Source organism: Erinaceus europaeus, chromosome 9, assembly GCF_950295315.1.
Source record: "Erinaceus europaeus chromosome 9, mEriEur2.1, whole genome shotgun sequence".
NCBI classification, from domain to species: Eukaryota; Metazoa; Chordata; class Mammalia; order Eulipotyphla; family Erinaceidae; genus Erinaceus; species Erinaceus europaeus.
In genome coordinates, this window is record NC_080170.1 from 109,424,604 (window position 1) to 109,446,207 (window position 21,604).

The 21,604-nt window shown below is 40.7% G+C and overlaps 1 protein-coding gene across 10 annotated transcripts in view; it reads right to left on the bottom strand.

The window, feature by feature from the left end:
• Nucleotides 1-21,604, bottom strand: part of LOC103115819 (lipoma-preferred partner) — a 474,645-nt gene that overhangs the window by 185,318 nt on the left and 267,723 nt on the right. For all 10 annotated transcript variants that reach the window (XM_060198522.1, XM_060198525.1, XM_060198523.1 and 7 more), the window contains one exon: nucleotides 8,143-8,344. In XM_060198522.1, the coding sequence (XP_060054505.1) occupies nucleotides 8,143-8,335 (193 nt within the window). In that variant the 5' untranslated portion in view covers nucleotides 8,336-8,344. The remainder of the gene's footprint in view (nucleotides 1-8,142; nucleotides 8,345-21,604) is intronic.

Sequence of the window (21,604 nt, forward strand, 5' to 3'; positions counted from 1 at the left end):
GAATGGTGTTTATGTACACTCCTAGTAAAATGTAGTCATATAAATTACTAGTTAATTAATACGAGAGGGGGGAAAATTAATTGTATGTCTTTAAGTTTTTCAAAACACAAACTGAATCTTTTCAATATATAGGCTGTGTAAATGATATGCAGACTCTCTCAAAAGCCTAGACCAAGTAGATCAGAAGCAACCAATAGCACAGCTATATACAAGATACTGGGTACTGTACAGCAAACCCTAACAAAAGGACTTTTCAAAGTTAACCCAATTACCAAATAATGTGATGATAACATTAACTATCGATTGTCTTTTGGAACCCTAAGACAGCAGGAACCTCACATCTCCACTATAGAGCCCCTACTTCCCCCAGTCCCGGAACCCTTGGATAGGGCCCACTTTCCCGGATGCATCTCCCAATCCATATCAAATAATATTGCATCAGCCGATCACAACCTAACCAACATAACGATTGCCACCTCAACATGCTTCACCTCAGACTGTGTCCAGAGACTTCACGTGTGGAATGACAACCCTTCAGCTTCATTACTCGGGTGAGACCTTTCCTTTCATAGTATACTCTAATTTCATCTCAGGTGGTTCACTTTCTAACAAAGTCCCCAAACCTAGATATACACCAGTTTCTGTGAGAGAGAGCATATGTTCACATGTATCTGTAAACTACTGCAAAATATATACCTGGAAGCAGAAGTACAGTAGAGTTTGCAGTGAGTACCCCCCTAACACTTCCTCTCCACTATTCCAAGCTTTGGGTCCATGATTGCTCAACAATTTGTTTGGCTTCGTATCTTAACTCTCTTTTCAGTCACCAGGTTCCAGATGTCATCAGGATGCCGGCCAGGCTTCCCTAGACTGAAGACCCCACCAATGTGTCCTGGCGCTCCGCTTCCCCAGAGACCCACCCTACTAGGGAAAGAGAGAGGCAGACTGGGAGTATGGACTGACCAGTCAACGCCCATGTTCAGCGGGGAAGCAATTACAGAAGCCAGACCTTCTGCCTTCTGCAACCCACAATGACCCTGGGTCCATGCTCCCAGAGGGCTAGAGAATGGGAAAGCTATCATGGGAGGGGGTGGGTTATGGAGATTGGGTGGTGGGAATTGTGTGGAACTGTACCCCTCCTACCCTATGATTTTGTTAAGTAATCCTTTCTTAAATAAAAAAGAAAAAATAAAGAAATAAATAAAAAATAAAAAAGTGTTTTGCAGAAAACTGCAAAATTTTATACATGTACTAACAACTGTATTTACTATAAACCATTAATGCTCCTAATAAAAATTTAAAATAAAAAAAGAATTATAAGTTTTTTCTCCTTGAGAAAATATGATGTAAATAACACAACAATGCAAGAATTGCCTGAGCCTTTCATAAATGAACATTACCCTTGAGCCCTGAGAACTTAACTGTAAGCCCTGCACTCCACAGTGAGAGATGTGGCTCAGGATACTCAGCCTGAGGAAAGCAGGGTGGAGGTTGTTAGTCAAACCCAAGTGTCGTCAGAGCTCCAGTAATATCAGTGAGGTTGTGATTATCCTCCTGGCAATTGATACATAGCTAAACAAATGCCTCAGAAGTCGTAGTTGTTTTTCAGTGATTGGTGGCAGTGTGTGTTTGTTTGTGTGTTGGGAGAGGAAGGAGGGTGGTCAAAAATACATAAAGAGTTTTCCTTTTCTGTCTTCAAAGTCATAGGCAGATTCATCCTTCATAACAGAAAACAGAGATGGCAAGACCCCAGAGACAGTAGTCTAAATATTTCAATATCAGGGCCAGGGAGTGACACATCTGGTTAAGCACATACATTACTGCCTGTAAGGACTCAGGTTCAAGCCTCTGGTCCCCACCTGCAGAGGGAAAGATTCACAAGTGGTGAAGCAGGCCTGCACATGTCTCTTTGTCTCTCTCTCCCTTCCTAGCTCCTCATCCACTATCATTTTCTCTCTTTCTCTATCCAATAATAACTAAATACAAAAATTATTTCAATAACACTCTTCAGCACTTACACTCATTCCTCCTATCTTTGCTATCATTTAAAAACTAGAAATATGGGGGCTAGGCCATAGTGCAGCAGGTTAAGTGAGCATGGATGAAGTGTAAGAACCAGCACAAGGATCCCAGTTCGAGCCCCTGATTACCCACCTGCAGGGAGGTCACTTCTCAGATGGTGAAGCAGGTCTGCAGGTGTCTATCTTTCTCTCCCCCTGTCTGTCTTCCCCTCCTCTCTCGATTTCTCTCTACCCTATCCAACAGCAACAGCAATAACAACAATAACAATAAGGATAACAAAATGGTGGGGGAAATGGCCCACAGAAGCTGTGGATTCATAGTGCAGGCACCTGAAAACAAACAAACAAACAAACAAACAAAAAACCTAACTAGAAATATTTTATTAACTATGAGAAGAGAAACAGCAACATCAAATCAGCCTACCTGATAAACTTACAAAAATGGTGGGGAAATTTTATTCATTGAAAATTTATTGTTTTTTTAATGTGTTAGAGCACAGAACATGCATACGTGAGTTCTCAGAAGTTACAGGTTCAATTCCCACCACGACCTTATGCCAAATCTGAGAAAGACTCTGATTTCTCTCTTAGCCTCTCGTTCTTCTCTCCTAAATAAATGAATCTTTAATTAAAAATATATTTAAGTGGAATGATGCCACAGTGTCTCTCCTCCTGTTTCTTTCTCCCTCTTTATCTCTTTCTGTCTCATGACCTCTATCTAAAAAGAAAAAGAAACAACAAACAAAAAAGACTGCCAAGAGCAGTGGGAACACACAGGTATTGAGTGTCAGGATAATTCTGGTGGCCAAAAAAAGTAAAGTAAAATAAGATAAAATAAAATAAAATAAAAAAGAATCCAAAAATCACTCCCCCAGAATCACAAACATAATGCCAAGGTAAGAACAGTAGTCAGAAACGTTAAGGTAACAGATTAAACAACTGCTTTGACTGAAAAGCTCAAAGCGTGAACAGACAAGAGGGTGACAGTATTTTATTTTTTTTAATTTATTATTATTATTAGTTATTTATTTACTAGAGCACTGCTAGATCTGGCTTATGGTGTTGTAGGGGACTAAACCTGGGACACTGGAGCCTCAGGCCCAAGAGTCCTTTGTATAACCGTTATGCTCTCCACCACCACCAGGCAACAGTATTTTAAACATGTGGAGTGAGTCGCCAATTAACAAAGACTAACAAGTATCTACTAGAGAAGAACAAATAGGTGTTTATTAAAGAAGCTTGTACCGGTAAAGAAGCTTGAATCGGTAAAGAAGCTTGTACCGGTAAAGAAGCTTGAATCGGTAAACATGCTTCTGCAGCTGTGGTTTAACAAATACCCCAAACATTACTGAGGCCTAGGACATGTCAGGTATCCGGCCTGCTGCTCTTTCGAACTGGAAGCATGAGGCAAAGTTCTGAATCTACAGAAGCAGTTAGGTTCAGAAACAAGAAAAACGATGACAATGTTTGTTGCTAAAAACTGCATGAGATGCACAGAGAATCCGATGTGGTCAGAGTCTCTCTACAACATATGAAGAGGTTCTCCATAACTCTTCACATAAACAGAGGGGACCTGAGACCTCATGTTAACTGGGCCCAGAGAGATCCAGGCATGTCTGAGTGAAAATACAGACAGTTCACACATTTGCATCAGAAAATGTGGCATGTGGGATTTCTACTAACTTTAACTTTCTCTTTTGTCATTAAGTTTCTGGGAGATCAGGCACTGAACTAAGCTATGGGCAAAAAGATTTTATGGTTTCTGCACTGAAAGTCAGTCTCTGGCTAGAGGCAAAGAACATCATCAACTGAGAGGCAAGACCCTGGTATTGTTAATTCACCCTATGAAGAACAGCTGTCCGGAGCCAGCGGTAGCTCAGCAAGCATACATGGCGCAAAGTGCAAGGACCTGTGCAAGAATCCCAGGGTTCGAGCTCCAGGTTTGCCACCTGTAGGGGGGTCCCTCACCTACAGCGGAAAAGCTTCAGGAGTGGTGAAGCAGGTCTGCAGGTGTCTTATCTTTCTCTCCCCCTTTGTCTTCCCCTCCTCTCTCAATTTCTCTCTGTCCTATCTAACAGCAATGATAACAATAACAACAAGGACAACAAAATGGAAAAGATGGACTCCAGGAGAAGTGGATTCGCACTGCAGGGACCAAGCCCCCACCAATAAACCTGGAGGCAAATAATAATAAGAAGAATAGCTATCTTACCTACCATCTGAGTATTTCACTATCAGTGTAGAACACTCTAAATGGGTGGAAAAGAAAAATGATAAACTTTAACTGTGTATGAAAAATGAAAGAAAAATAACATGAATTATGAAAATGCACGGGGAATAGACCAAAACTTAAATACAAAGTAAAGCAAATCTCAGGCTTCCAACAAATATCAAATCATAATATATAGCAGATGAAGAGATGTAGCTTCATTGAAAAAAATAAAGCTGAATATCCATGAACTTTTCTCTATATCTGTCTTTAAAATGTATATATGCAAGGGAACTTTCTTCTTTCACATATTTAAAAAAGGTTATATTAAAAAAAAACAGAAAGATTGGCAGAATTGCAAAAAAAAAAAAAAAAAATCAAGGCTTCAGCAATTAAATGAGACTGAGTTTCTTCAAAGTATGATGCTATATTCCAAAGTGTTGATCTCAGGAAGCATTACTGAGCAGTGCACTCACCCATCCAGCCATCCGCCAGCCATCCAAATATATATATACTTAAGAACATACAGACATACATTTGACCATACGCAATCATTTTTACTAAAAACACAGTAGCATAAGAGCCAAGAGGAACATAAGGATGAGTGAGAAGCCATGTCTTGATGCTAACATGGATAAACAAAGCTCACATTCATATAAGGAAGTAGGGACGCCCCACCATCATATGGGGTCTGAGAGTCACAGATGCCACAAATAGAAGGAGAGGCAAGACCAGGTTCCAGATGCCAGCATGATGCCAACCAGACTTCCCTGGACAGACAATCCCACCAATGTGTCCTGGAGCTCTGCTTCCCCAGAGCTCCACCCTACTAGGGAAAAAGAGAGACGGGCTGAGAGTATGGATCGACCTGTCAACGCCCATGTTCAGCGGGGAAGCAATTACAGAAGCCAGACCTTCCACCTTCTGCATCCCACAATGACAATGTCCATACTCTCAGAGGGTTAAAGAATAAGAAAGCTATCAGGGAAGGGGATGGGATACAGAGTTCTGGTGGTGGGAAGTGTGTGGAGTCGTACCCCTCTTATCTTATGGTTAGTCAATGTTTCCTTTTTATAAATAAAAAATTTTGAAAAAAAATTTAAAAAGAAGGCCAGTCAAGATGGTATGTTCATTATCTTTCTAAATACATTAGCAGCCTTACTTCTTAATTCCATTAAGCACAAAACCATAGGAAATATCACCTCTCCTCTCAAAGCTGCCATTTTCTATACATGGGGGAAAAATATGTATTTCACAGGATTTTATGAGAAGGCAATTAAATGATCATAAAAAGACTTGGTACCACACACACAGACCACATGTTGAAGTGGTATAGTCACAGCAGGTCTAATAGCAAAAGCAGAAATTTGACAGCCACAGCATAGTAAGGATGTGGAAACTCAGCAAAGGGAGAGAATGTTCCTGATCGAGGTCATGCTTAGATACGTGGGAGAAAACACGACAGGGAGGATTTTAACAGATGGCATAAAGGTGTGGCAGGAAGGCCTCTGTGTTAAGCGAAGAGCTGCAGAGCACTGAAGATGCTGCCAGTGTCACTTAGACAATAATACTGACAGTGGACGATCCTCGCCTAGTAAAGTGAGATAGAGAGCATCTCAGCATGAGGAGGGTCATCTGCAGGGTCAGTCATGGCAATTCATAGCATTCAGAATGTGAAGCTCCGAAAGAAGACCATTCTGTGTTATTCTCCTCATTCTCATAGGCGCCATTTATACCAGCCTACTTAATATTGATCTCATCCTTGACTGTCTCACTTGCCAAGACGTACTCACACAGTTCACTTCTATTCCATAAGGTGTTTTTGGCTTTACCCACTCATATAAGAGGGAAGTTCATTTTTAGCTCTGCCCAATAGTTAGAAGATGAAATAGCAATCCCCATAGTAAGCAATCAAAAGGAAACATTGAGAAAACGAATGAAAGACCAACATGTCCTCTCCTGTCTGGAAGAAGGATTTTCTTCCTGCTCCCAAGTCCTGAAACCGCTAAAGCACAGTGGAGTAAAGGCAATCAGTTCCACTAAGTCTCTGATTAACAGCAAAGGTACAACCTCTTTCAAGGGTAATGAAACATCAGGCATTACCATGGAAATTAGGAGAGCACCAAAGTTTCATTCATTGCTCTTCGAGAAACAACTCTTTGATGGTCTTATTGTTACCCTTTCTGGAGAAAGGACACCTAAGACACAGCCACAGTTCAGGCCTGGTACCTGCTCTCCCAATGACCTGCCCATTCATCCAATTGCCCAAACTGGGTATCTAGACATGGCTCTAAACCTCAGTGCAAAAATACTGGAATAATAGAATATTGAGGGCAAGGTGAGGTTTAAAAAGAGAAGACAGAACTAAATCAGAGTGCTTAGAAATATCATGGAGGGGGGCGGGTGGTGGTGCATCTGGTTGAGCACACATGTTATAATGTGCAAGGACACTGGTTCGAGCTCCTGGTCTCCACCTGTAGGGAGAAAGCTTCACATGTGGTAAAGCAAGGCTGCTGGGGAGAAAGCTTCACATGTGGTAAAGCAAGGCTGCTGGTGTCTGTCTGTCTCTCTTGCTCTCTATCTTCCCATCCTCTCTCGATTTCTGACTATCTCTAGCCAATCAATAAAAAAAAAGAAATAGTAGCACTTGGAAGAAAGGGTTACAGTTAGAAAAAGGGAAGCTTGCTTTAAGCTTTAAGCAATCTATCATTCTTCTGATTAGTAGCCAGAAGTCATTGTTCCATGTGTTTGTATGAGCTAATCACATTTAGTTGGTCAAAGGCATAGGACTTCTTCAACCAATGAGTGTGGTACTATATTTATACCGTCTGTGAGCTTTACAGTATCAATGAAGCCATAGACAGACACCTGAGATATTGAGCTCATGTAGATCTTAAAACTCTGCCTGTAAACTAAATGTACTGCTATTAAAATCACTACAATTGGGTTTCCATCAAATCTGTCTGTGAACTTCAATAAATACAGATCTCAGAGAGTTTTATAGCCAAATTTATCCTACAACAGCCCATAGGAGAAAAATAGAGCAATAAAATTTTAGTTTATTACTAGGATCACTCTATACAGTTTTCCCATGAGTTCAGTACTTGACAGTTTCATAGTCAACATGTTCAATGGCAAGAAGAAGAAACAATTCAATCATACAGTCACAAGTCATTTACTAATTTATACATGTGGTTTGAAAGACAGCTCACTTGGATAGTGTGCTTGCTTTGTCACATGTATAACCCAAGTTTGAACTTGGCCCCCACTGCATTTAAGAAAGTAGTGGTTTTATGGTGTCTTTCTCTTTTCTCTCTCAATCTCTATCTCTGTCTTTCCATCTTGAGAAAAAAAAAAAGGTGGACGGTAGCAGTGAAGGCCCAGTAACAACAACAATAAAATAAATACACATAATAAAATAATTGGGATATGCCCTGCAGAATCATTGTTAGGTAATTTTGACACTGATTATCATGAGTGCAATTAAACAGACCTAGGTGGTATAAAATATACTAGATAATCATCGGATAGAACAGCCCTACTTACCCAAATTAACATTTTAAAAAAGATGACTGTACATATCTCTGTAAGAAAAGGGAAAGTGGAGAAAGGATAATTATGTAGAAGGACACCAAGCTTTGAATAACAAGACTGAAGTTCTAGTATTGGTCTTAGTAGTAATTCACTGCATAACTCTGCTCATATCAAGCATACTCATTTATTCCTAAATGCAGGGTTGGCTGAGGTGCCTTTTAGATGTTCTGTAACCTTTACAAGTCTATAAATTTTAAGAAAGACATTACAAGATTTTTAGTCACCTTCTTCTAACACAACAGTGTACTACTATAAATCATGATTATTATACAGAACATGCCTCTTTGAACAGCCAACTTCTGAGAGTCTCACACTTACCTTCACCTCCAGGTTGCTTGTATGGGTTGTACTTGGGCTTTGGAGCAACAACTGGTGCAAACTTCTTCGGTGGCTGTTGTGTGGACACTGATATGCTGGGGGTCCCAAAGGAGTGGGTGGTCTCCATCCGAGCAGGAACATGGCCAAGGGGCTCTCCAGTGCTTTTGGGTGGCAGCCAAGATGGGTGAGACATTGTTAGAACCTGGAATTTAAAAGAACTACAGTTGCTTAAGTGATTTTTTTAAAGCATGAAAAAGTAACATACTTTTATTCACTATTATTCACTTTTATGCACTATTATTTCACATTACTCCATACTTAATAAAATGTTGCAAAAGCTCTATGAAGAAGAGTTGAACATCCCAGCCAGCTACTACAGAATATCTCTCTCCCAACAGTTACTTAATTTGAAGCATTGCATTCAACAGGAAATAAACTCAAAGAAAAGGAATGCTGCCTAATAATTTCTAAGAGAATCTTAAGGTTCACTTTTATCAATCATTAACATCATTACACATCAATTAAATGGTGAACTTTAACTAGATGAGTTGATAAGTCACATAAGTGAGGTTTTTAAAAAGGAATTTCTGATATGAATAGGAAAAAAATGTTAGATCCCATTTTGCTAGAAACTGAACTAAGAATCTCATTGATGAAACCCTTCAGGCCAAGTCCTGCATGCTAAATAGAGGTCAAGTCCGAAAAATTTTAACAAAAGTTGCAAAGCAGAAAATTACATTGCATTTAAGTAACTCGTCAGCTTTGTGTGCAAATTTATTATTTATTATTTAATATATTTTTATATTTATTCCCTTTTGTTGCCCTTATTATTTTATTGTTGTAGTCATTGTTGGATAAGACAAAGAGAAATGGAGAGAGGAAGGAAAGACAGAGAGAGGGAGAGAGAGAGAGAAAGACACCTGCAGACCTGCTTCACGGCTTGTGAAGTGACTCCCCTGCAGGTGGGGAGCCAGGGGCTCAAACCGAGATCCTTACTCCAGTCCTGGCGCTTTGTGCCACATGCGCTTAACCCGCTGTGCTACTGCTCGACTCCCTGTGTGCAAATTTAAGGGATTCAAATTTATACATCAGCTATTAAGGAACCATGAAAAGTTTATTCCTAAAACAATGGAATATCAAGTGAAGGCCAAGGTACTTTAAGATGACCACTTTATAAAAAGCCCTGTTCTCCTTGAAAGAACATTTGAAAAATAGAGAAAGGGGATACTTTGGTCATGGCACTGGCATTTATGAAGCCAGGTTCTAGAATATCAAATATCTATAATGCACAGTTCAGTCCTGCTTGGCAATGAAATATTTCATCAGAAGCTAAATGAATTGACGCCATATTGAACCTTCATGAAAAATTTACCTTAACAAGAAAGAGTTAACAAACAGCCCAGGGCCATTCTGATCAGATTGCAATGCCCAATAATGGGAAAGAAAGTGTGTCTTACTTATCAGGGTATTCCAGAACCCCTACAGGCAGCCTGCATGCTGAGGCAGCACTTCACAGATTATGGCTGAGGAGAGCTCTCCAAGCCTGATTGCAAAGAACTCTTTAGTGCAGGGAGGCCCGGAAGGCACCCCGCACACACTCCCAGCACCAAATCTACCCAGTAATTTATTAATTGAGCTGAATTAATTGAGAGGGCTACATGATTACCTCCAGATGTGTGTAAAGACAATGAGGACTGGGAATGCAGGGGTTGGTGTGTGTGTGTGTGTGTGTGTGTGTGTGTGTGTGTATGTGTGTGTGTGTGCGCGCGCGCGCGGGCGCACGCGCTTGTGCTTGTGCTTGTGCATGTGTGGCAAGGAGGTAAGAGACTTCAGCACGTGAGATGGGGCAAAGGGATTGAGATGAGATTGGGTGTAGAATGGGGACAGGGCTATCTGCGTAGCATAAGTTCACACCAAAATGAGTGACATGACCTTGAGTGCATCCCTTCTCCTATTCAGTGCCTGAGGTAACTATTCAAAACTACTATAAAAACTCTGTCCTCCTTAGTTTGGATTTCATGACAACCAAGGAGATAATATTAAAGCATTTCATCTTCTGTGAAGAGCTATGCGAAACAAGAGAAGGAACAATGTGAGTGCTGTATTTCTTCTCAATTAAAAAAAAAAAGGATACATGAATCAACAGGAAAGACTCTGAACTGGGAATCAGGAGGCTTTATTTCTGTTCCAGAAGCCAGTGGCAACAATGATTTTTTTAAATGACGTTTTAATAAGCATTTCACGGATTTTTTAAAAACTTTTTTATCTTTATTTGTTTATTGGCTAGAGACCGTTAGAAATGGAGAAGGGAGAGACAGAGAGGGAGAGAGACAGAGACACCTGCAGCCCTGCTTCACCACTTGCAAAGCTTTCCCCTTGCAGGTGGGGACCAGGGGCTAGAACCTAGGTCCTTGTGCATTGCAGCACATGTACTCAACCAGGTCACCCCCAACCCAGCCCTGACAATGATCTTTTTTCACTTTGGTTTCAGATCCTTTCTTTCCCTCTTCTTCACCTGCACTTAAAACTTATACTATGTATGCCTACTTACTAAACAGAGTTCCTTTAAAGAATAAGGTATAAAAAGCAGTAAAGAGGGAGTTGGGCGATAGCACAGCAGGTTAATCGCACGTGGCGTGAAGCACAAGGACAGGCTAAGAATCCGGTTCGAGACCCCAGCTCCCCACCTGCAGGGGGGTCGCTTCACAGGCGGTGAAGCAGGTCTGTAGGTGTCTGTCTGTCTCTTCCCCTTTCTGTCTTCCCCTCCTTTCTCCATTTCTCTCTGTCCTATCCAACAATGACGACACCAATAACAACAACAATAATAACTACAACAACAATAAAAAAGGGCAACAAAAGGGAAAATAAATAAATAAATATAAAAAGTTTTTTTAAAAAAAACAATAAAGAAAAAACTGCCAAGAATGTCAATTCCCTCGTGGTTCTAAAACCTGGAGGTAGGTTTAAAGTCATTTCAACTTTCCTGTTTTGAAGTATTTCTTTATTTTGTCTCTTATTTGATAGGACAAAGAGAAATTAAAAGGGGGGGAGAGAAAGGGGAGAGAGACTATGAGACACCTGCAGCCCTGGGGCTTGAACTTGGGTTCTTGCACACGGTAACTTGTGTGCACAACCAAGACCACCGCCGTGCAGATGAGGTGTTTTATTTTTTTAATATTGTTGTTTGTTTTGTTTTTCATACAAAAACTAAATCCAGCTCTCAGAGATTTGAGACACAAAACAACTTTGGTTTTTACATTTTCAATAGTCTTAATCACCTCATAAAGGGGATAGAAACTTTTCTGCTTTAAACATGACTACAGAGACTGTAAGAGGGGAAAATTAGGAGAATAAAATAGATCTGACAAGTTTAATGTACTGTACATATTTGAAGTACAAATTTCATTTGTAAATTTTCAATGGGTTTATTTTCAACTTTTCTGTTGCTCTATAGTAATTCTGAAATAGAAACTTTATTTAAAAAAATGAATTAATGGGCTGGGAAGATAGCATAATGGTTATGCAAAAAGCTTTCATTCTTGAAGCTCTGAGGTCTCAGGTTCAATCCCAACACCACTGTAAACCACAGGAGAGCAGGGCTCAGGGCATTCTCCCTCTGTATATTTCTCTCAGTATTAAATAAAATCTTTTTAAAATGAATTAATAAAGCATGAAGTACATTTTAAAGTACAGGTCCAGTTCCAGAGCTATCCCACAGTGCCAGGAATCTACGAAAGCTTAGTTTTTTCAGATGTGACAAAAATAGAGCGGCATAGGCAATTATCTGCAGAATATGATTGATATAAACACAGCCATCAATACCAAATCATTGACCCCTCTATCATCCCCCCTTATCCACAGTACTATGGAAAGGTGAGGAGGAGAGTGTCCTGAACCCCTGTTCACCTTGGACTCAGAACTCTGTGACCAGGAACTTTTAATTTTGCTCTTCTCATTAAGAGTGAGGAGAACCTGGATAATACCTGAGGAAGGCCTTGTTTCCCTTACCTAAGAGGGAAGAGAAAAAATGAAGAACACCTGGAAGGTGGAAGGGTGTGACTTAGAAAGGAAGAGAAAGTGGGGCCTTAGAAGTGCACAAAAGGGGGGTCCAGTGGTGGCGCAGTGGGTTAAGCGCACGTGGCGCAAAGCACAAGAACCGGAGTAAGGATCCCGGTTTGAGCCCCCAGCTGCCCACCTTCAGGGGTCGCTTCACAGGCGGTGAAGCAGGTCTGCAGGTGTCTATCTTTCTCTCCCCCTCTCTGTCTTCTCCTCCTCTCTCCATTTTTCTCTGTCCTATCCAACAACGAACAACATCAACAATGGTAATAATAATAACCACATGAGGTTACAACAACAAGGGCAACAAAAGGGGAAAAAAATGGCCTCCAGGAGTGGTGGATTCATGGTGCAGGCACCGAGCCCAGCAATAACCCTGGAGAAAAAAAAAAAAGTGCACAAAAGAGCCCAGCTTCACAAACACACGGCTTTTCTATTTATTTATTTTTGTCCACACATCTCTCTGTGTATGTGATTTTACTTTTCCTGAATAAAAGCTTAAAATTCTTACAACCAAGCTCTTCTCCCCAATTTTTTGTCAAGCTTAGTATGAAGAAGCAGACATCATGTGGGAGATGCTCCCCAGTCTCTCTCCACAATACCCAGCTACACAAAGTGCCCCTCTCCCTCTCCCTCTCCCTCTCCCTCTCCCTCTCCCTCTCCCTCTCCCTCTCCCTCTCCCTCTCCCTCTCCCCTTTGCCTTCAGCGTTATCACAGTGTTGGTGCTGGCAATTAAGAATCCACAGCTTCTGGTGGCATTACTATTATTATTATTTTACCAATTGTGAAGCTTCCCTCCTGCAGATGGGGATCAAAGGTTTGAACCTGGGTCCCTGCACATAGTAACATGTGAACTTAACCAAGTGCTCCAATGCCCAACCCTGGCACCTCCATCTCTACCTTCCTCCTAAGAAAGCCAAAGTCTATAGGTTCTGGACTGTTCTTAGGCTCAGGTTAGTTAAATTACAGAACCAGAATATCTCATCTTGAAGGTCTATCAGAATTTAGTATAAAATCATCTTAAAAAGTCTTCCATAATATATCTTAATCACATTTCCTAACACTGCTGTATGTACAGTGTGTTATACTTCTTACGTTATATTCAGCACATAGGTACTGCTGCAAATCTATTCATTTTAAGTTTTCCTTCTGTGTTCCCTTACAAAACAATCGACCTCACAATTAAAATATTTATTTTACATTCATCAAAAATATCCTATCATCTATATATTATTTAGATCCTTGCTATTAGTCCCAAAAGATACACTTCAAATTCCCTGTTCTCTAGTTCAAAACATTTTTTACTAAAGTCCCAGAACACCAGGAAAACTGTTGTTAATGCATTTATCACAGGTCACCTTTCCTCTCTGTTGGACTATGTCATGAACTAGACTCTTGAGTTCTTGTGAACAGATGTAATTATCATATCATAATTCCAGATTCTGTTAAATGATAGGGACTCAATTAAAATGTCTGTTAACTGAATAAATGAATGAGGTGATTCACTGGGCACTGGAGTACCAAATGAATCAGATACTCATTCAACATGCAGATTCTCATCCAGTAATCGAGGAGCTTAAGGCTAATCTGAGGATGATATACTTCTATATGAGGAAAGAGAGAGAACACATTTTTTTTTCCCCTCCAGGGTTATCTCTGGGACTCGGTAGCTGCACCACAACTCCACTGCTTGTGGAGGTCATTTTTCCCATTTTATTGCCCTTGTTATTGTTGTTATTGCTGTTGTTGTGCGATAGGACAGAGAGAAATGGAGAGAGGAGAGGAAGACAGAGAGAGGGAGAGAAAGATAGATACCTGTAAACCTCCTTCATCACCTGTGAAGCAAACCCCCTGCAGGTGGGTAACTAGGAGCTCAAACTGGGATCCTTACTCCAGTCCTTGTGCTTCATAGTATGTGTGCTTACCCAGCTGTGCTACCACCAGGCCCCAGAGGGGAAAAAAATTAAAAAAAGAAAGAAAAAGGAAATTTCACAAGAGCTCAAAGAGGCATGGTGGGGAAGACCTTTATAAGACTCTGAAATCTGAGTGGCACTGAAACTTAATGGCACTACAAGGAAAATGATTAGAATTGCTGTGAGCTCAGGGAAGAAACAACAACTCTATGGGAAAGAAAATAGATCAACTGTACAGAAATGAAAAACTTGGGGAAAAAAAACAGAGTGAAAGGTTTGGAACAGAAATGTGCTTGCTTTGTGAAAGGTCTTATATAGAAAAATAAGAAACTAGATGCTTTATGTGTAGAATAGAATCTAAGAAGAATAAAGACTATCCCAGAAGAATGAATCTAAGCTAGAAGTTAGAAGGCAATAATAAATGTGGTAACATGGACAGTTGCAGTCTCCACTTTACCAGTATAATTTTATGAAGAAGCAACAGTTATTCTTGAAAATGAATGTCTATAATACCCTAATCAACTTTAATCATCTATATCGCTTTTCTTTTCTAAAATTTTAATTACAGACACTTAGTTCAGTATGTGGGTTGAAGAAAGTGTAGTGAATGGAAGAAGGTGTCAGTTGGAGTTTTATGGCTTCTCACAGGAAAAAAAAAAAAGTAAACACAAAGGTGAAAGGTGGTAAAAGCTGATTCTCAATAGACCAAAACTTGCCCTGTTCTTACTTCCTCTAGAGCTACATCAGTTTCACTGTAAGCTTATAATCATCATGAAAGCAAGAAGTGAAAGGGAAGGTCCCACAGAGACTCTGAAAATACACAAACACCACCAGAAAAAAAAAAAAGGAAAACAAGAGACATGGCTCACTCCTAAGCTAGACGGTTACTACTGAAACTAGTCAGAAAATTGTGGCTACCTAAGGATGGGTATTTTAGAAACTATAACCAAATGGAAAGCCATTAAGAATAAGCTATATTTCACCTAAAAGTTTCTTTTGCTCTTGCCTTCTCTTGACAATTCAGTGAGCAGAAGAAAGTCATTGCAAGTGTTTACTGAGTTCTTATCACATGCCAAGGAATTTCCTAATTGCCTCCTAATTCTCCTGAAGATTAGAGGGGTACCTGAAATGCCACGTAGAGGCACAGTGAGAGGGTACATGCATTACAGTGTGCAAGTACCTGGGTTCAAATCCCTGGTGTCCATGTAAAGGGGTGAAAGCTTCACAGCACTGGAGCAGTGATGCAGATGTCCCTATCTGTCTTTTTCCCCCTTTTGTTGCCCTTGTTGTTTCTTGTTGTTGTTATTGCTGTCGTTATTGTTGGACAGGATAGAGAGAACTCAAGAGAGGAGGGGAAAACAGAGGGGGAGAAAAAGATAGACCTACAGACCTGAAACACTGCTTGTGAAGTGACCCCCTGCAGGTGGGGAGCAGGGGGCTCGAACCGGGATCCTTATGCCGGTCCTTGTTTTCTGTGCTATGTGCTCTTAATCCGCTGCACTACCACCAGAAACCCCCCATCTATCTATCTATCTATCTATCTATCTATCTATCTATCTATCTATCATCTATCTCCACTCTCCCGCTCAATTTCTCTGTCTTTATCCAAAACAAATGAATGAATAAATAGAGATAAATACATTTTGACAAAGGGGATGCTTAATACATCAAGAAAGTCGAAAAAAACTAAGCCTCCTGCTATAGAGTACACAGCTAGCAGGGGCCTGGTGGTAGTGCACCTGGTTAAGCACACATGATATGAAGTGCAAGGACCCACGCAAAGATCTCAGTTCCAGCCCTGGGCTCCCCACCTATAGGAGAGTCGCTTCACAAGTGGTGAAGCAGATCTGCAGATGTCTGTCTTTCTCTTTCCTTCCCTACCCCCACCCCAACTTCTCTCTATCATACCCAATTAAAAAAAAAAAAAAGGAAAAAATGGTCGCCAGGAGCAGTGGATTCATAATGCAGGTAGGTACCTAGGTTCAGAAATAATCCTAGAGGTAATAATAATAATAATACACAGCTAGCAAATAACAACACTGAAATATGCTTAGAGGTTTTTCACCCCCAAATTCATGGTCATGATCTGCACCATGGTTCTGCCTCTTTATCTGAAAGAAGGAAAACATCAAAATCCAAAGTAAGTCATCTTTAGACAGTAGACTTTGCTATTATCTCCATTCCTAGTGCCTAGGCTATAACTGTCATAATGTCTTCTGTATTCTGTCTTGATAACATTAACCGTAATGAGCCACAGTGTCACAAAATGATGAAGCCAGCAGTCTGGCCAAGGAAACCAAGTCACAACAGAATGCAAAGGACTAAAACAGGTCATGATGACCTAGACATCTTCCTGCACAAATAGGAAAAGCTGGGGTCACAGGTAAAGTGATATTAATACTTAAAAAGCTACTAAACTGATAGAAAACTACCTTGTGAATGTCATGTCAGTATCATTCACAGGGCTGGGAGGTGGCACACCTGCTTGAGCATACATGTTACAATGCTCAAGGACTCAAGTTCAAGCCACCAGTCCCCCACAACCCAACTGCAAGGGGGAGCTTTGTGAATGGTGAAGCAGCACTATAGGTGTCTTTCTCCTTTCTCTTTTCTCTTTTCTGCTCTCTCTTCTCAATTTCTCCCTCTCCATCCTATAAATAAATAAAATTAAGTAACATTTAAAAGATAAAAGAGAAAGTTCCCAGTTCTTAAAAAATATAGCATTCATGGGACACGGTGGCGCACCTGGTTGGGCACACATGATACAATGTGCAATGACCCAGGTTTGAGCCCAGGGTCCTCACCTGCAGGGGGGAAGGCTTCTTCGCAAGTGGTGAAGCAGGGCTACAGGTGTCTCTCTGTCTCCCTCCCTCTCTATCACCCCTTTCCTCTAGATTTCTGGCTGTCTCTATCCTATAAATAAATAAAGATAATAAAAATTGAAAAAAAAGAAAGAAAATCTTTTTAAAAAATATAGCATTCACACACAAAAAAGTAGAAATAGCTAGTGTTTGCTTAAGTTTTTGTGAAACTGATGATTCACACATATATGATTTCAGTGCTCCAGGATCACTTTTTCCTTTACATAGAGAGACAGAGAGAGACAGAGAAAAGAGAGGTACCACAGCAGTTGAGCTCCCTCCGTTGCAAAAATGACTCAGATGTGCTGCCAAGGTTTGAAAAATGGGCCCGGGTATGGTAATGCAAACAAACTAACCAGTGAGTTATTTTTCTAAGGTTAAAGATCTACTCTTCTTGAAATATTTACATATATAAAAAAATTAACAGAAAACAACTATATACATAGTATAACATTAGATCTAACAATGAGTACTATAGACCTAAGGAAGTAGTTTTTGAAATTCTGTATACTAGTCTCAGGTGGGAATCTTTACGTATATATTGATTCAAGGGGTAAAAATAATTGAACTGGAGGTTGATGATAGCATGTTCTGTACATTGTACCATTTGAGGGGACTTGGGTTCAAATCCCAGGTTCTCACTTGCTGCAGGTCTCTCCCCGCCCACCCAGTGTCATTCTCTATCAATAAAAAAGAAAATGAAAAAAATCAAAACACTTTAGGAACACTGTAGTCCTGCATGCCCTGAGCCTCAGCTCTGATAGACACACACACACACGCACACGCACACGCACACGCACACGCACACCGGGTGGGGGGGGAGAATCAGAGCACTATTCAGCTTTGGCTTTGGCAGTGCTGGGGATTAAACCTGGGACCTCAGAATCTCAAATATGAGAGTGTTTTGCATAACAATTATGCTATCTCCCCAGCCCAGAGATAGTAACAGAAATAATTCTTTAAAAAGAAAATAACTGACTTAGCACCTTCATATTTTTAAATAAGGCTGTATTGGTCCCTCATTTTCCCCTGACAGTTAATCCAAGGTTTGGTTCCTGGTCAATATTTGCTCAAGTGGGTGGTCCTGAGAGAGGAGACAAATACTCTTTCTGAGGCAGAATAACTGAGAGACTCAAGTGCTATGTGGCTTAAAAATCTCCCCTTCTCTCTCAATTTTTTGTCCAATCAAATTCAAAATAAACAAGTAAATATTTTTTAAAAAATAGGTCCAGCAGTAGTGCATCTGTACACAGACAAGCAGCAGCAAGGACCCAGGTTCAAGTTCCTATCCCAACCTTCAGAGTAAAAGATAACAAGTAGTGGAGTGTTACTGCAGGGGCATTTCCTCATTTGGCTCTCTCACTCTCTTTCTCTCTCCCTCTCACCTTCTCACTGAACATAAAGAAAAGGAAATAAAACAGCCTTTTAGAGTAATAGACTTATGCAAGCAGAGAGCCCCAGTGATAACTCTGTTGGTAAAAGAAAGGAAAAAAGGAAGGAAGGAAGGAAGGAAGGAAGGAAGGAAGGAAGGAAGGAAGGAAGGAAGGAGGGAGGGAGGGAGGGAGGGAGGAAAGAAAGAAAGAAAGAAAGAAAGAAAGAAAGAAGAGAGAGGAAGGAAGGAAGGAAGGAAGGAGGGAGGGAGGGAGGAAAGAAAGAAAGAAAGAAAGAAAGAAAGAAAGAAAGAAAGGAAGGAAGGAAGGAAGGAAGGAAGGAAGAAAGAAAGAAAGAAAGAAAGAAAGAAAGAAAGAAAGAAAGAAAGAAAGAAAGAAGAGAGGAAGGAAGGAAGGAGGGAGGGAGGGAGGGAGGGAGGGGAGAGAAGAGAAGGCTAGAAAGGCTTTCTCGCTGTATAGGCTATAGTTAATCATTCTATTCAGCTAGAGGATACCTCATCTTCTGAATTCAGACCCAGGTTCCAGTCTTACCTAGGTCATAAGCATGCCACTCCCTCTGAGATCACAGTGTTCTCCTCTAAAAATAAGGTGATACGATTAGATGCATACTAACAGCTACTCCACTATCAGGCCCTCAGGATTTAACAGGAGATTACAAGTACACAACCAGTCCAAATGGAACAAAAGTCAAGCATGGAAATTGCACACCACCTATCACTCTCCTCTTTCAACATCAATGAGAAAGCACAGTCCCTTCTAACTCTTCTCCTTTTCTTGTTATCCATTTTCCTGACACTTCAATCCTCTACCCCCTGTGAGAGGAAATCTTAGATTGATCTCAGAGATTAGCAAAGTATCCATCAAGATTTATTATGCACAAGCAAATACGTACTTGAGACAAACCCTTTTCCAAACAACATAGGTAAGTCCCTACCAGTGTAATTACAAAGCAGATATGCTGCAGCATGTGATGGAGGCGTGGGAAGACATCCTTAAAGAATAAGTAAGGCAGGCTGAAAATTACACACAATTGTTAGTTGAACAACCACGGTAATCACTCTTCCTCAGAAGCATCACTTTAAATGAGAGCCGGAAGGGCCGAGAATGAACTGTCAGGCTGCAAATGTCAATGTAGTCACTTGACTTCCCTTCACAGACAGCTCTGGCCTGGCTCTGGATAAGCTCCCCACTCTTCTCATGGACAGCTGGCGTTCCTCAGAAGGGGTGACTAGAAAACAACTCTCCAGAAATGCCAAACCTTTATATAGGCTATCTGAGAGACAGTTGGAAACATTGGAAAAAGCACTGGACTTGGTCATAATTCCCAGTCCAGTCAAAAACTGACTGTTTGACATTATAAATCCTTGAGTTTCTGTAAACTGAGTGCATCTTTCACACAAAACTGAACATATAATGAAGTGTCACTGAAGATTACATGCCTGCTACCATTCTTTCTGGCTCTCATGATCATGATTCCTCTTCCAAGCTTCTTACAAATTGAGATTTATTCTTATGGGTCTCTCTGGCCAGCAAGTAGACAGTGAAAGGAAATAGAATAAAAATCAGTGCATCTAATGGCAACCTACTGGGTCAGTGAAATAGCTCACCTCGAAGAGCATGTTCTTGCCATGTGCTTGACCCAGGTTCAAGACCCTTGGGAAACTAGCAGTATGGTCTCTCCCTCTCCCTCTCCCTCTCCCTCTCCCTCTCCCTCTCCCTCTCCCTCTCCCTCTCCCTCTGCCTCTCCCTCTGCCTCCTCTCACCGGAAGAAATATTGATCCAGGAGCAATGAAATCACAAACATGTGATTTCAAGGAAAAAATTTTTTTAAAGTCAGTCTATCCAGCACAGAATAACTATGAATTCAGGCTAATGTTTTAGGTATGGTTATTACTACTGGCAACACAACTGTAAACAAGACTAAAGTTCATTTATAATTCAGGTAAACAAAGAAGTAGTAAGAATGAGGCATCAGTTTCAGACTTACAGATATTTGTCTGTCATAAAAGAAGTAAGGCAAAATGGAGACATTTATCTACACTGTACTTTCATTTCAAATTCAGAAATGTCACAGGAAAAGGGAACAATGAAAGCCCTGACACAGAAATGACAGCGCTAGAAGACCCGCAGTCTCAGCACACGGTAAAGGGGAAACCTGAAACAAACCAATTACTAAGTGGTCTTTGATTGCCACAACTCCCAGCAATCATGGAAAAAAAAAGTAGGCACGGGTGACCCTCAGGACAGACTAAGTGATGGCCAAGAGGTCAGAAAGAGTTCCAGCTGGGAGACATATATTCCCTCCAACTTGAAAACTCAGAAATCGTGACTTAAAAAAAAAATTTATTAGTGATTTAATAATGATAAACAAGATTGTAAGGTAACAGGGTACAATTTCATACAGTTGCACCACCAGAGTACAATGCCCCATCCCCTCCACTGAAAGCTTTCCTATTCTTTATCCCTCTGGAATTATGGTCTAGAATTCTTTATGGGGTGCAAAAGGCAGAAAGCCTGGCCTCTGTAATTGCTTCTCCGCTGAACATGGACATTGGCGGGTGAATCCATACCCCCCAGCCTGTTTCTGTCTTTCCCTTAGTGGGGTGAGACTCTGGGACACAGTGGTGAGGTCATCTGCCCAGGGAAGTCAGGACAAGATTTAGAGAAGCTGAAGCTGCTGATCCAAGCAGCTAGCAAGTACAAAGAGAAACTAGAGCAGACAGCAACTAGTATATATAGAAGGCTGGATTTAAACCCAGTTATTCCACTCTTAAAATGTGTCTGCCGTGGGGAAATGTCACTAAACAAGATAGGAACTCTACTGATTGTTGGAGGATAATGAGACAGAATGAGAGAGAAAAAGGCTCTGAAATAGACATTGGAATAAATAAATTTTCTTCCAAAAGAGTCAGCACTCATAACATTGGACATTAGCATAGAAGTCATGTGACCTTTGCCATAGACTCTAGGTCACTCTAGGTCATGTTTAATAGCAATTGGCTAAGTGAACAAGAAAACGTGTACACTCCAAAGACATTAATGTCTCCAGCTCTAAAAAAATAAACATGAAGAGGATGCACAACAGCATTTTAAATTCTCTAATAGTCTGGCTAGACTCTGGAGTATGCTGTGCTTGCAAAAAGAAAAAAAAAAAGTACTCTTAAGATGTCTCTTCAGGCCAAGAGCTATGGTGCAGGGGACACTGCAGGTCACCAGGTTTGAGCTGTCTGTGAGGATATAC